The sequence below is a fragment of the Scylla paramamosain genome, chromosome 6, assembly GCF_035594125.1.
Source record: "Scylla paramamosain isolate STU-SP2022 chromosome 6, ASM3559412v1, whole genome shotgun sequence".
NCBI classification, from domain to species: Eukaryota; Metazoa; Arthropoda; class Malacostraca; order Decapoda; family Portunidae; genus Scylla; species Scylla paramamosain.
The window spans coordinates 5,580,001-5,595,000 of NC_087156.1; the positions used below are offsets into that span (position 1 = coordinate 5,580,001).

General features: G+C 33.3%; 2 protein-coding genes across 3 annotated transcripts in view; one reads left to right on the forward strand and one right to left on the reverse strand.

Moving 5' to 3' along the window:
- The window catches only part of LOC135101259 (UBX domain-containing protein 1-A-like), a 15,496-nt gene extending 10,548 nt beyond the window's left edge, over window positions 1-4,948 (forward strand). For both annotated transcript variants that reach the window (XM_064004952.1, XM_064004953.1), the window contains exons 6-8: window positions 885-1,113; window positions 2,557-2,746; window positions 4,701-4,948. In XM_064004952.1, the coding sequence (XP_063861022.1) occupies window positions 885-1,113; window positions 2,557-2,746; window positions 4,701-4,738 (457 nt within the window). In that variant the 3' untranslated portion in view covers window positions 4,739-4,948. The remainder of the gene's footprint in view (window positions 1-884; window positions 1,114-2,556; window positions 2,747-4,700) is intronic.
- A 5,887-nt stretch (window positions 4,949-10,835) lies between these two features.
- Window positions 10,836-15,000, reverse strand: part of LOC135101258 (uncharacterized) — an 11,704-nt gene continuing 7,539 nt past the window's right edge. Inside the window, exons 7-10 of the mRNA XM_064004951.1 lie at window positions 13,058-13,240; window positions 12,459-12,557; window positions 11,563-11,706; window positions 10,836-11,398 (exon numbers count right to left, since the gene is read on the reverse strand). Of these exons, the coding sequence (XP_063861021.1) occupies window positions 11,187-11,398; window positions 11,563-11,706; window positions 12,459-12,557; window positions 13,058-13,240 (638 nt within the window). The 3' untranslated portion in view covers window positions 10,836-11,186. The remainder of the gene's footprint in view (window positions 11,399-11,562; window positions 11,707-12,458; window positions 12,558-13,057; window positions 13,241-15,000) is intronic.

The following is a 15,000-nucleotide window of genomic DNA, read 5'->3' on the forward strand; positions in this document are numbered from 1 at the left end:
TGTCATCAGAGAATCAAGTTGCTGTTTGGTGGGGGATGTCATATTCTATGTGTGTGTGAGCAACAAAGGTGGCCACATTTTTAGCTTATACAGGACCCTCTGAGTTTCATGGTACCCGAGTTTCATGCTGGATCCTAAATTCTTACCATCCTGACATTCACAAATTATCTCCCCCAAGTTTTGTGCTTTTTGTCACGTATGGGTTGCACATTCCTACCATTGTCATCACAGATAGTAAAAATAAATACATACATGTGCTCTGTATTGTATACATATTTCCATGTACAGTTCATATACATAAATGTACATAGAAATTCTTTATTTTGGATGAACCACTTGTTAGCTACAATAATAGTCACAGCAACTTGCAGGCAAGATGGGGGGAGAGGAAAGCCAGCAATGGCACTGCTGTGTTGTGAAAAAAAACACAAACAAATGAATGATGTGTCATTGCTATGGCAAATGTGATGGCACTGCACCACCACAGCTCTGCATCATGCCAGATGTGATGAAAACACACACACACACACACACACACACACACACAGTTTTAGATGGATGGTGCTGCAGCACTGCAGTGTTGTATGATGCCAGATAGATGGACAAAACACACACACAGTTCTGGGCCATGCAGCTGGAATAGATAAATGGGTTTCCAATGTTTTCAATGCTACAAGTTTTGTGATCCTTGAGTTTAATGCTAGGCTTTCAGAAAAAAGCAAGCTCAAAACTTGAAAGGGTACTGTATTCTTATTAATTTGCTATAAATTCAGCTGCCATGTAACTCAGTCTTCCTTCTCTTCCCAATTGTTCATAATGAGAGAACTAGAGTACTGTTACGATCTATGAAGACTTACAAGATAATTAACATTTCTGGATTTAAGAATGCAAGAGAATGAGATGAAACGCCTGGCAGAAGAACGGAGGAAGGAAAAGCAGGAGGACAAACTGGCCAGACAGAGGGTGAAGGAACAGATTGAAAGGGACAGGCAAGCAAGAAGAGAAAAGGATCTTAGAGGAAGTCAGGGAGCAGCAGTACCTGAACCAAAACCTCAGTCAGCACCAGCTGCTCAACCAACACAAAAGAAAGATTATGCACAGGCCAGACTGCAGGTATTGTTCTCATTGAATAGAAGTTTTTTCAACACTGTTTTGGTTTGAAAGATAAAGTGTATAAGAGTAACACTGCAATATTTTGCAAAGTGACCATTTTAACATTGAAATGTGGTTCTCTTGTGATATTCTCACAAATGACATCTCTGAAATAGGTATATTAACCCCACTAATTCCACTATGATATAACCTATGCAGTCAGTTTTTTTATTTTTTTTTTAAACCTGCCTTTCTCAAATCTGCCTGACATCTGTTCTCCAAGATCTCTTCCCAGAGATTGATCTTAACACTAGAGTCAGCAGTTATTCCTGTCTTTGTTTTACTTCCTTGTACATTGTACATAACCCTTTCATTCTCTCATTGCTTTCTCTGAACATACTTGAAAAATTGTATCTTCCTGTTTCACTGAAAGTTTGCCTCTGGTACTGATTAGCATCATAGGAATTTGAATTTTGTTTAAGACTTCAAGTAATATGATAGATCTTGATGTATTAGAGTTGATATTTTGAGTCTTAGTAGAAAAGAAAACCCATGCTAATAAACAAAGTAAATACAATCATTCCAGAAATATTGACCACTGCTGACTTCTACAGTGTATTGAGAACGAGAAAGAGAGAATTGATCTTCTTATACCCACTGAAATGCAAGTGATAGTTGTCTTAATCATCAAGAATTACTAAAATCTTTGGTATTAGTTTTATATACTTTTAGCTTTTTCACTGTGTTATACATTAGGTGTAAAACCTATGAAATGAAATGGAACTATCATGAAGTGCTTGTGGACTATGGAAACAGCTTGAATGAAGGGTGCCAGAAGACTTGGAAAAAAAAGGGTCATTGTATTTAACCATAGTAGAAAATTACTTCCTTAGCTTGTAGTTTCCAGTGTTACTCAATAAGCAATCTCTTAGACACTTATGCAGTGGTCCCAGTACCTTTCCATACTTCCATGCCTACCATATTTCTTAAGTCAGGAACTGCTGGATAACAAGTAAGCTGTCATAATGTCATGATGAAGAATTCAGTCTTTACTCTTCCACTATTTTTTATATTTGTAGCAGATTCTCCCTGTCACTTTGAAATTTCTTTGAAAACTTTGTTGACTCTTTAATCACAGTTAAGGATTTTCTTGTGAGCAGCCCCTTGAATGTTGAAGAAAACAATATGACTTTGTTTGATTTTTTCCAGATTTTTTTTTATTTTATTATTTTTATTTATTTATTCTTATTTTTTACCAGAATAGATTGGGCAATTCCCGTTGTAATAATCACTGCTTTTTCTCAATGCACTTAGCATTTGAAAGCCAAATTGCATGTAATCAGATCTCAAAGTTGAAATTCCTGGGAATTTTTCAGAAGAGGACCATAATGATTTCAAAAGCTGTCTGAGAATACATTTTGCAGAAAAGTAGGTGAATTTTCATGCAAGAATGCCTTTTCTCAGATACGTTTTCCAAGTGGAACTCCACTGGTGCAGGAATTCAAGGCCAAGGAACCCCTCTCAGCTGTGCGTCTCTGGATCAGCCTTAACTGGCCAGATGGCGTCCCCCCAGAGACTCCCTTCAACCTCTCCACAACCTTTCCTCGCAAGATATTTGATGATGAAGATATGGATAAGCCTTTGGAAGTCTTAGGTAAATATTCCTATTTATCTGTTTATCAACTAATGTATTTATTCACTTACTTATTAATTTTATCAATTTGAACATTGTAATCATCCATGTAGATATCACAGGATCATTTTGATATGTAACCTGACTTTTAGATTTATTTTCATACAGTTGTTTATTAACTAGGCATCTGTCTGTTCACAGTCCTCTCTCTGATAAACAGTATAAGCTCCATAAAGCTCATTCCTTTGACAGTCTTTCTTGATTGAATTTTAGTTGTCCTCTCTTTACCATTGCTTTTGATAGAGCCTGCCATATATAAGTCTTTAATTACTAAACTTCATTTCAGCATCTTTGTCCTTTTCTCTGCTTCTTTATCTCAAGTTTTCCTTCTTCTGATTCTGTTGCTTCATTGGTAGATGGCCATTTTTCTTTTTTACCTAACTTATTAACCGTGATATTCCACAGGGCTCTATCCCATCATCCACTGTTATTCATAAATTATCTCTGCCAAGTCCACTCATATGCTAATGACTCAACCTTGTATTTTTCAACAATTTCTGCCAACGAAATGTGTAAAGAAAGCTCTTGTGACATTTATTGTCATCTTAAGGCAAAATTGCATCTGTCTGACTGCCCTAAGCCACTCACTAAGGTTTGTTGTGGCCTCAGTCACTAAGTAACAGAAGATGTTTGTCTTTACTTACATCTTGGCCTTCCATAATTTTTGTTCCCTTCAGATGATTTGCAGTTAGTTCTCTCTACCATCTTCATCACTATACCAAAGAGATCAAGATACAAGGTGGTTCAGAGATCAAGAATAGAGGCTATAAATTTGTGAAGATGTGAAGTATGTGATGTGGCAACCTTCAGCTTCCCTGTAACACTGCCATCACCATCCCTATTCTTACCATAACCCCCACCTTCACCTTTACCCCAACCCTTTACTACACCAACATGACTGCCCACCACAGCCACATGCCCAGCTATTCCTGAAGAGCCACAGTTTTCTGTTGCTGTCACACTTACCACAGCAACACATCCTGAAGAACCACAACTCTATCTTAATAACAGGGACACAAGACACTTAGAAAAAAATTTGTCTTCACACCAAAAACAGATAAAGGTGATAGAAAAATTTTATTTCCATCTCAAAAAAAAAAATATATATATAAGAGGTATGTTATATCTGAAGAGCAACTCCAGATATTGGCTTTCATAGCGAATTGCCCCTGAAAGACAAGCAGAGGTAGTGTGTGCATCATATAATGCTTCATTTAATTGGAAAGCATTTGCCCACACACCAAGAATTGAGATATAATGGGAAGAAAAATATGGAAATATTGAGATATAAAGGGCACACAGCTTTTAAATCATGTGCACTTTAGATCTCATTATCTTAAAACTTCTCCCCCCCCCCCAAAAAAAAAAAAATGTATATATATATATATATATATATATATATATATATATATATATATATATATATATATATATATATATATATATATATATATATATATATATATATATATATATATATATATATATATATATATATATATATATATATATATATATATATATATATATATATATATTACAGGAAAGGGGAATTAGCATGTGATTTTTCATTGATTTTTTCTCTCTCTCTCTCTCTCTCTCTCTCTCTCTCTCTCTCTCTCTCTCTCTCTCTCTCTCTCTCTCTCTCTCTCTCTCTCTCTCTCTCTCTCTCTCTCTCTCTCTCTCTCTCTCTCTCTCAGATTATTTAGTGTTTACATCACAGATAAAAAAATGGATTTGGAAATTATGGAACTTTATACCCTTTCTCATAATTGTTAACTTATTCTCATTAAACCCCACTCTTCTGCAGTAGAATCAAATGCATTTACTACTTTTATTTATTTATTTATTTTTATTCATTTATTTATTCATTTATATATATTTATATATATATATATATATTTTTTTTTTTCAGGTCTTGTTCCAACTGCTGTACTGATGGTGTCTAAATAGGGTAAATATATCTTATGATTATTTTTTTATGATTGCTAATTCAATAGGGTCTTAAATTATGATTTTACTATATGGATTCACATCAATATTTAGCAATAATATGAATGGGCTTACTATTCATACTGATTTTTTTTTTTCATGATATATTGTAAATTTTATATGTATTATGTGCAAGAAAATTGTTACAAGAATAAAAATTAATGAATATTTCATTCTATGTTCACTAAATCAGTGTGTATGATTTACGAAGGACTGAAGGTCTTTGTCTACATCACTAGAATTGCTGGTGCCCATGTTATGAACCATATAAAAGCTTAATAATCACTAAAGCTTGTGCTTTCTGCAGTTCTTTATACAGCAAAAGAGATCAGTGAGATACAGTGTGTTGTTTATTGCTATATATCTCTCACACACTGCAAGTGAAGCCTTGTGCATGAGAAGGGAAACATGCTTAAATGTAAAAGTCCAAGAAACTCTCAGTTCAAGTCATATCTCTCTCTCTCTCTCTCTCTCTCTCTCTCTCTCTCTCTCTCTCTCTCTCTCTCTCTCTCTCTCTCTCTCTCTCTCTCTCTCTCTCTCTCTCTCTCTCTCTTCAGTTGGAGCATAAATTACAAATTTAATTTATTGTGAGGGTCTTAGTATGTACTCTGAGACTGCATGAAATTTAGTTTACATTGCCCATGATTCACAGTACAAAAAATGCCAATTGTATTTATAATTTTGTTTAAAGCAATCTCTGAAGGCACTTTTTTTGGCCAAAAAAAATTACTCATTAAAAAGTTGTATTACAAAAGGAATATAATACCCCTTTCCTCATAATCATACCAAAGTACTTATTTTGTATTTTTGTATTATTTATTATTATCAATATATATATATATATATATATATATATATATATATATATATATATATATATATATATATATATATATATATATATATATATATATATATATATATATATATATATATATATATATATATATATATATATATATATATATATATATATACAGTCGTACCTCGGTACTCGACCGCCTCTATACTCGACCAAATCGGTGCTCGACCAAAAAATTCGAGTAGAAAATGCATCGGACCTCGAACAGATTTTCGGTACTCGACTAGCCGAGTCGACCCGAACGCGCTCCTCGGCCCTTCTCGGCCAGCGGGTAAGCGTCAGTTCGACTCAGACCGCCAGCGGAGTAAGACGTACGCAGTTTGTTCGAGTATTTCTTCCCAGATTTAAACTTTTTCGTGTTGCTCTAGCCCTTAATAATGGGTCCAAAGAAAGACAGTGATAAGGGGAAGGCAAAGAGGAAAACAGTGAGGACCACTATTGAACTGAAGAAGGAAATTATAGCAAAATATGAAAGTGGTGTACGAGTGTCCGACCTCGCGTCGCAGTATAATATTTTAGGTATTATAATATTTTAGGTATTTTTCTTAATGGTAAGAACGGATTAAAATACTTTCCATTATTTCTTATGGGAAAATTGGTTTCGGTGTTCGAACAAATCGGTGCTCGACCACCACCTCAGAACGGATTATGGTCGAGTACCGAGGTACGTCTGTATATATATATATATATATATATATATATATATATATATATATATATATATATATATATATATATATATATATATATATATATTTTATTTTATTTTATTTTATTTTATTTTTATTTATTTTTTTTTTTTTGTCTGTCTGTCTGTCTGTTTGTCTGTGAGTTGTGTGTCTGCTTGTAAGTCTACATTTTCATTGGTTTTTCTCTTTCCATTATTATGAGTAATAACAATAATACAAAATGCAAAATCACTACAGTGGTTGCTCATGTATCATCACCCACCCTTTCCCCATGGTTGTGGTTCCTACACACAATAATCAAAAGCAAAAAAAAATTGTGCTTGACTAAGCATTCTCAGTCAAGCACAACTTTTTTTGGCAGGCAGGTGACTGTGACAGGTGAGATTGGTCAAGTACCACCCACTTCACCAAATATGTCAGTTCTGCCCAAAAATTTTTATTCATTTATTCATGCTTAAGCTCCTGGGGTGTAGTAGGGTAGTCCACAAGACTGTCCCTTTCCATCATGGGCTGATAGGGCTAATATATATATTATATATATATATATATATATATATATATATATATATATATATATATATATATATATATATATATATATATATATATGATAGATAATTTAATTGATTTATTTATTCACTTCATCTCTCATTTATTTGTTTAATTTAATTAGCTTATTTTTATATATTTATTTATTTATTTATTTACTTTATTTTATTTATTTTTTTTTATTATTATTATTATTTTACTTATTTTATTATTATTATTATTTATTTTTATTTATTTATTTATTTATTTTTAAGGAAGACTTAACCTTATTAGGGAAGAGGGATATTTTTACTGTAAAGATGTTGAAGATAGATGAAAATAGTGGTATCAAAACTAAACTGCCATTTACAGTGGTGTCTTTCCTCCTAATGCACATGGCCTCACTTGAAGATATTTGAGGCACCAAGAGTAGAAACTGCATATTTGCAACTTCTTAATAAGTGCCTTCTTAATTGCTCTTCCACCAAGCCCATTGCAAAGTATTTCAGTTTGATTATTTCCATGTGGTTAAAAGCCCTTCAAGGAAACAGAGAAATGTGGTTTTCATTCCTTTATTAATAGTCTGGCTGTGTATGTGTTGTAATAACCAAATATTAACATCATGTTGCATATATATATGTATGTGTACACACACACACACACACACACACACACACACACACACACACACACACACACACACACACACACACACACACACACACACACTTGCATACAGTAAACCAAGCTAACATCTTAAAAAGGGCTAGCCAAGACAAGGAATTTGTGTATGTGCATACATTTATATTTACAATGACATTCACAAACATTTCCTCACATCTCTATGGGAGAGAAGACCAATCCTTACCGCCCACACTCCTTTCTATGATAAGAATGCAGGAGTAATCTCTTTACCACTAAAAATGTAGGTTAGTGTATTATAGATAAAATATAACTAATCATAACCTTAAATAATTTACATAGTGCTTGCATTAATTTTTATGCATTATGTTTAGAATCACAAGCATAGATACAGGCAGTCTGTAGTTACTGCCAAAATATAAACTTTCCATGAAAATACTAATTTTCTTTAGTTTCTAATGGTATCCCCTGAAAAAAGAAATCTTGCTCTCCTCATTGTGTTAATTTCCTTGTGTCTTAATTATCTCTTGAATCCATTTATAAGATATGATATGTGTCAGGCCTTTCTCTCCTCAACCTCTTGGACAGAGGCATTCTTTTTTCATTGCCATCACTACCTTATTTCACTCTCTCTGATCCACATCTCTTGTAATATGTAATACAGTGCTCAAGTATGGGATAAAATCATTTAGTAATGTATTTTATTTATTTATAATTCTACTTGCCATATTTTTTGCCTATTGTAGGTATCATAGGTTATTGTCATTTTTCAGTCATTTTATTAAATCAATTGTAAATTTGTTTCATAGAATCATTAATTTATTGAATTGTAATCACAGTGACATTTGTCACATAGTTCAGCACACTGCACTCACACATCTGAGAGTCATTGACCTCTGTGAATGTTCTTGGCACTGCCCTGACTCGTGATTTTGCTCATCACTCACACAGCACAGTCATAGCCTACCTTTTGAGCATATCCTTATTCCCTTTCATGAAGACCAGTCACTCATACTTCTCTAAGGTCAGATTTGCTCCTGTTGGCTTCCTGACACTGAACACTTTGAAAAAGTCTCTGCAAGGATACAAAGATGGGAGTGGCTGTGTACTTAGGAAAAAGATCTTGCCTGGGAGGTACAGGACAAGGCAAGGATCATGGCCTGCCTTAGGTGCTTGCTGGTCTTCTTCTCTGAGGATTAAGTATCAAATTCTATCCCAAGTCAAGAGCAGGAGAAAACAAAGAAACTGCAAAAGATCAGTTGACATATACAACTTACAACTTACCATGTCATCTTCACCCATAAATTTCTTTGGAAGAGTGGGCCAGCACCAGCATTTGTGTAAATCTTTTTGAAAAGTAAAACTGCAGGTTTGTTTGTGGTTAGTTTGTCACAAAGGCAAATCTGCAAGCAAATTCAGTTTCACATCTGAAGAATTTGTGGCTTACAGAAGTGTTAGTGGAGATCCCCATGTGTGATAAAGATCCATCAAATCTTTGGGATCATTGTTTATTTTCTTGTATATTTACTGGAGCATCAACCATGATGCTTCATTAAACCAGTAAAAGGCTGTCATTGGTGGTGCTGATTATAATCCAGAACCATTTTTATTTATTTTATTGACAGGAGTAGAGTGAACAATTTGCTTCACCCCTTCACACCCAGGACATACTTGTGTATGTCATTGCCGTGCATGCCAAGACTGGTGAGATGTACATGTGCACATCATCTCATATCAGCAGTATTCCACTCTGTGGTACATAATTGTGGGAGTGATTTCTGAATTTGGTATAGTTTGTTAGCTCTCTAAGAAGCTCTGCTCACCAACCAAACCAGAAGCACACTGGGAATTCCACATACATATATCACATTTTCCCTAACCTGAGGCACTTTCTGGATTATTTGTCTGTGCTTTCTTGTTCATGGTAAGAAGACATTCATGACTTAGTTCCCTCCCTCCCACACCACTTTTTGTAGTTGTGTGGTCACCATGGTGGAGGCTAAGAGTGACAGTTCGAATGAGGTACATGAACCAGTGTTCAAAACGACCAGAAATTGGAGGACGCTCAACCAATTGAAGAAGAAGGTTGCTTGTGGCTGATATCTTTGGAAATGACAGTCCTAATGCCATCCCACCATTCAGTGATGCCAGTGTTGGGGTAATTAAATTGTTAGTTATTTTATTTTATTTAACTTTTTTTATTTATTGTTTATTTATTAATTAATTGATTAATTTATTTATTTTTATTTTTATTTTTTTTTATTTATTTATTTATTATTATTATTTTTTTTTTTTTCTCTCTCTTTTTTTTTTATTATTATTAGACTGTTTTTGGAATGTAAGAATCCATACAAATATTTTGCTGAAAATATTTATGCAAGAAAATTATAAGCAATGTGAAATACATGTATGTAGTACATGCATGGTCAAGGGAGGCTGGGATTGTTGCTTACTATTAAGTGATGTGAAGGGGTTCACTTATGTTGATTATGAAGCAGTTTACAAATTAGATACCAAGAGGATAACATGACAAATATTCATTGATGGTATTCATGATAGTTTTGTAAGAACTAAAATCCTTAGTTTTAGTAATTAGATTAAGACGAAGTAATGAATTCAAGCTTGATAATTAAATTTAAATAGAGATTGGAAGAAATTGGGTCTAAAATAGAGTGGTACTTGACTGCAATAGACTCAGTAGTCAGGTTGTTAGTGGTGAGTCACCATGGATCTTTAAAAGAAAACTAGATAAATTTATGGATATCGATGATAAGTGGATAATGGTAAGCACATTTCATATAAGCCTGCTGGCTTCTTTCAGTTTTTCTTGTGCTTATTACTAGAGCAGGATGCCATTATTTTAGAATTCTGTAAATTCATACCTATCATTTCAGAAACTGTGCACCAGTCTTTGTAACTCTAATTCCTTGTCATAGATAAGGGGCCTAACAGAAAAGGCACTAGCCATGCTTTTTCCATTTTTTTCCATATCTTTCATACACTCCTATCAACTCACAACATTTTTATTTATTTTTAGTATTTCTAACAACTTGTTTTTTCATTTACCTTCTCTAATGTATCCCTATCTTTTCTTCCAAAATTTACAACCAACCTTATAGCATTTGCTGCATATTCCATCAGATTTTCAAGAGTCTACTCCTGCTTTCTCAAACATATAATCTTTCCTGATTACTTATATGCACTTATTTCATCTTGTACTACATGCACCTGTTACATCTTTGAGAATGCAGTAGTCAACTTTATGAATCTTATATCATGTCTATTTCCTTGAGTCATATAGGTGAATGGGTAGTAGGTAGAAACTTATACAAATATACCAGAGGCAGGCAGTATGTTCACTAGTAAAGAATCAGTATATTATTTTTTTCAGCACAGAGCACAGTACATAATCTTGCATGGCATATAGTAACATACTTGGCCACTATTGTAGCAGGATGTTTGGAATGAAAGGTATAGCTGTTATTAATACAGTAGTTCTCATATTTAAATAGATAAGTGTTCCATTAGTTATTGCTGTTCACCTAGTAATTTGTTTGGATAATAGTTATGGATCAGATGTAAACTACTGGAGAAATCACAGGCTAAAAAGGTTATTATGAGACAAAGGAAGGTAACATTAAAACGGAATGCATCAATTAATCGCATTATTGTCAATGTTTTTGGTCCATTATTTTGCTGAACAAGGAGTCTTTGTGTAACATGGAAGGTCTTCCATATTTGTGATGGTAACAGTTTCTCCATATTGGTTGCCATTGTCATCCACGCAGTAGGAGTGAGGGCCACGAGTCTGCCATGGATAGTACTGACCATCACTGCAACACTTGGGTTTGCTTGCCCCATAACCATTTTCTTCCATCATTTTTCTTCTTCTTGGACAGTCTAAAAAAATCAGTGAGTAAAGTCTATTCATTATGCAACATATCTAGTAATGACAATATATGTAACAAATGTCTGAAAGTTTATCCATATGCTCTTTACTTATATGTAAATTTATTTATTATTGATTAAAGAAAGAACCATTACTCTAAATCTTGCAAACGTACGGCAATTCATGTTTCCTGCCTCATGGATCGGGAGCTCATAATCTTCAATGCGGTTTCCATTTCTGTCAGCACAATAAGCCTTACCAGCTAAGTACTGGACTGCAGCGTAGTATCCATCAGGAGAGCACACTGGTCGTGGTACCTCTGAAAGGTACTGTAAGTGTGCATATGCTGAAAAGCACATGTGCATTCTCCTTACCCTAAATTCACTTTGCATTTTGAATAGAACTTACACTTTTGACAACTTGAAGGTAGTAGTGAATATGAAGATGACTGTCAGTGATAGTAAAAATCAAGTTGGAAAAAAAAGTGGTTATGAAATTGACAAAAAGACCATTGTGAAGGAATTATCTGCATTTAACATTGGTGAAGTATCTGAGAGGAATGAAGGGAGATTGCAACTTGGGACTTTATACACAAATGTACTGGTCTTGTTGGAGTAACAAATAAGGATTATTAGTTATTTACCTGTATATGTATTGAAAATTGTTACCAAAATTGTAATTGCCATACCTTAAACCTGTGCTTGTGATGACTTGAAATAAATAAGTGGCATTTTTACTTTTACAAAACTGTGTATAATAAATCTCTGTCTGTCTTTATTTCTAGAAAACAAAAACTGCTAAAAAAATTTTGTTCCTTCAAATCCTGATTAATGATTTTGAGAACTAAATTAGACTGGATAGAAGCCATTCATGGTGTGTATTAATATATGATGAATGTAGAAAAACTTTCTGGTAGCAAGTATACCAAACCATGTCAACTGGAAATTATTGATAATTATTGATAATATCACATGTAATTAGTCAGATAATGTTGCATTGAAGACCGTAAGATCTTAAGTTAAAGAGACCTTAATTAATGTCAAGATATGAAAGTACTGGGACCAGAAATACCTGCAATGATGATGTCAGCATCACCACCCTGGATATCCCATGCCTCCTGAGCATTGTGACATGGATTGTTGTATGACTCAAAGTGAATGTCCTTGTTGTCTGCAGTGCAAAAGGTTTTAGAGATGTAGTGAGGATGGATGCTGAGGAAAGCTGAAAGTGCCTATTTTCCAAAATTATGATGGAAGTTTACTCTCTCTCTCTCTCTCTCTCTCTCTCTCTCTCTCTCTCTCTCTCTCTCTCTCTCTCTCTCTCTCTCTCTCTCTCTCTCTCTCTCTCTCTCTCTCTCTCTCTCTCTCTCCACCATCATGTACGTATACCAAGTAAGGTGATTAACTGCAGTGTCGTGTGGTGAATATAGCTAATATCTCAGTTTTGAAATGCTTAAGTAATTATTTCAAGAATATGAATACAGATGGTCTATGATATTTTTTTTATCTTATCTTATGAATGAAATGTAATGTTCCTTATGGTCTATTTCAGTCCTCAGCTTTAACTAAATAGGAGCTCTCATTCCTTTAATTTATCTAGCAAGACTCAGCAACACAGTTCTCTATGGTGGTCATGGAAAATGTTACCCCATTAGATTTAACATCACTTACAGCAAGGCATAAATTTGATCATGGATTTAGACACGGGACCATACGTAACAGCATCAGTCGTGTCATTGTAACAGAAGCAGTAGGTATCAATGCACTGCAGTGAGTCAAAGTTTCCATTTGGCAGACATCTCATTCCAAGGTTCAGCCCCTTCTTCAAGGTATCTTGCCAGTAAAGGGAACATTCTGATGGAGGAAAAAATCTAATTTACAATGTGGCAAATTATAGAGGTAGCTGTCAATCATTTGTTGTGAATTAACATCCATTACATCATTTTAGTATGTAATAGTGGAACATAAAGATACTAATCTAAAGATACTAATTTGCTCTGAGTGCTATTGATTATTGGAAATATTCTGATCCAAGTTCAAAAGCATATGTTTACTTCATTATTGAGATTTTTTTATATTTTCTCCATACCATTTGATTTTTGTAGTTGATAAATTTATATAAACATAAATCAAGAAGGAAAAAGCATTTCAGTTTACAGTTTATATAAATGAATCCAGTGAAAGATGAGTAGTAACTTACTCTAGACTATAAACTTAGGAGAAATAACTCTCTTTTTTTAACCAACTAGGTCACTAACTTCAATTCCTCTTTCATAATCCTCGTTGTTTGTCTTTATTAAAATTACTTTGTGTATGTTCAAGGATCCATCCTCAAAAACAGTTATGTGCAATTGCAAAATATACATTTTATATATATATATATATATATATATATATATATATATATATATATATATATATATATATATATATATATATATATATATATATATATATATATATATATATATATATATATATATATATATATATATATATATATATATATATATATATATATATATATATATATATATATATATATATATATATATATATATATATATATATATATATATATATATATTTATTTATTTATTTATTTATTTATTTATTTATTTTATTTTATTATTTTTTTTTTTTTTCTAAAGTTTCATGCAAGTAGTCTTCTTTAGAGATTTGAAATATAGATGCTTTTTTAGCTTCATTCAAACTAACTCAAGAATTACCTCCTGGCTGAAGTACGCTGGTTTTCTTCAGTCACTCATTGGCAATTTCCTATCACACATGCTCATTTCATGTTAATTGCTTGCCATCCGCATGGCACACACAAGCTTTTGATAGAGTGTATTACCCATGTATACCCATGTTATCCAAGATTTCTACAGAAGAATACATGGAACCCTTAAAGTTGGAACATATATGTTTGTCAAATTTGCATCGTAAAAGTATAAATAGTTAATGAAGGCAGAAACTATAAATTAATAAGAGTTTAGACTAAACAGGCAAAGGAAAGTTATTGTAAATTGTAATGAATATACTAGAATAAGGAAAGATGCTGAAATAGATGTATAGAAGAATGTAGTTGAAAAATGCTGATTAATAAGTATTATATTCATAACAATACTGTTGGTAAGTATCGGTATATAATATTACACAGCAGATGAAGGAAAGAGATACGTAGTGATAAGGAAGTGTACGACACACACATACACACTTTTTTTTTCTTTAGAATATTCAAGATGGAAGATCTATGCTTTTGAAGGTTTTTATTTATTTATTTATTTTATTTATTTATTTTGAGTAGGTTAAGAAAGCTTGCTAAGGTATTGTGAAAATTTAAATGTTGCGAATTGGCGTGAGTGAAGCTCAGCTGGCAGCTGAAGCAGTAGTGGGAGAAGGAATCTTTGGCTGGAAGAGATGGCACTGTTTTGTATAGCTGGTATGTTGTACATTGTTTGAATATGTTGTATTGTATCATTAGGTAGTTCTGTTGTATTTTACTCGAGGGTGATGCCCGCGGAGTTCGAGTGGAGTGTGTCACGCGAGTCAAGAATGAAGGCACTTAAAAAGTAGTTATGTAGCTCTGGTGTGGAAATGGGCAGCCTTGGGTC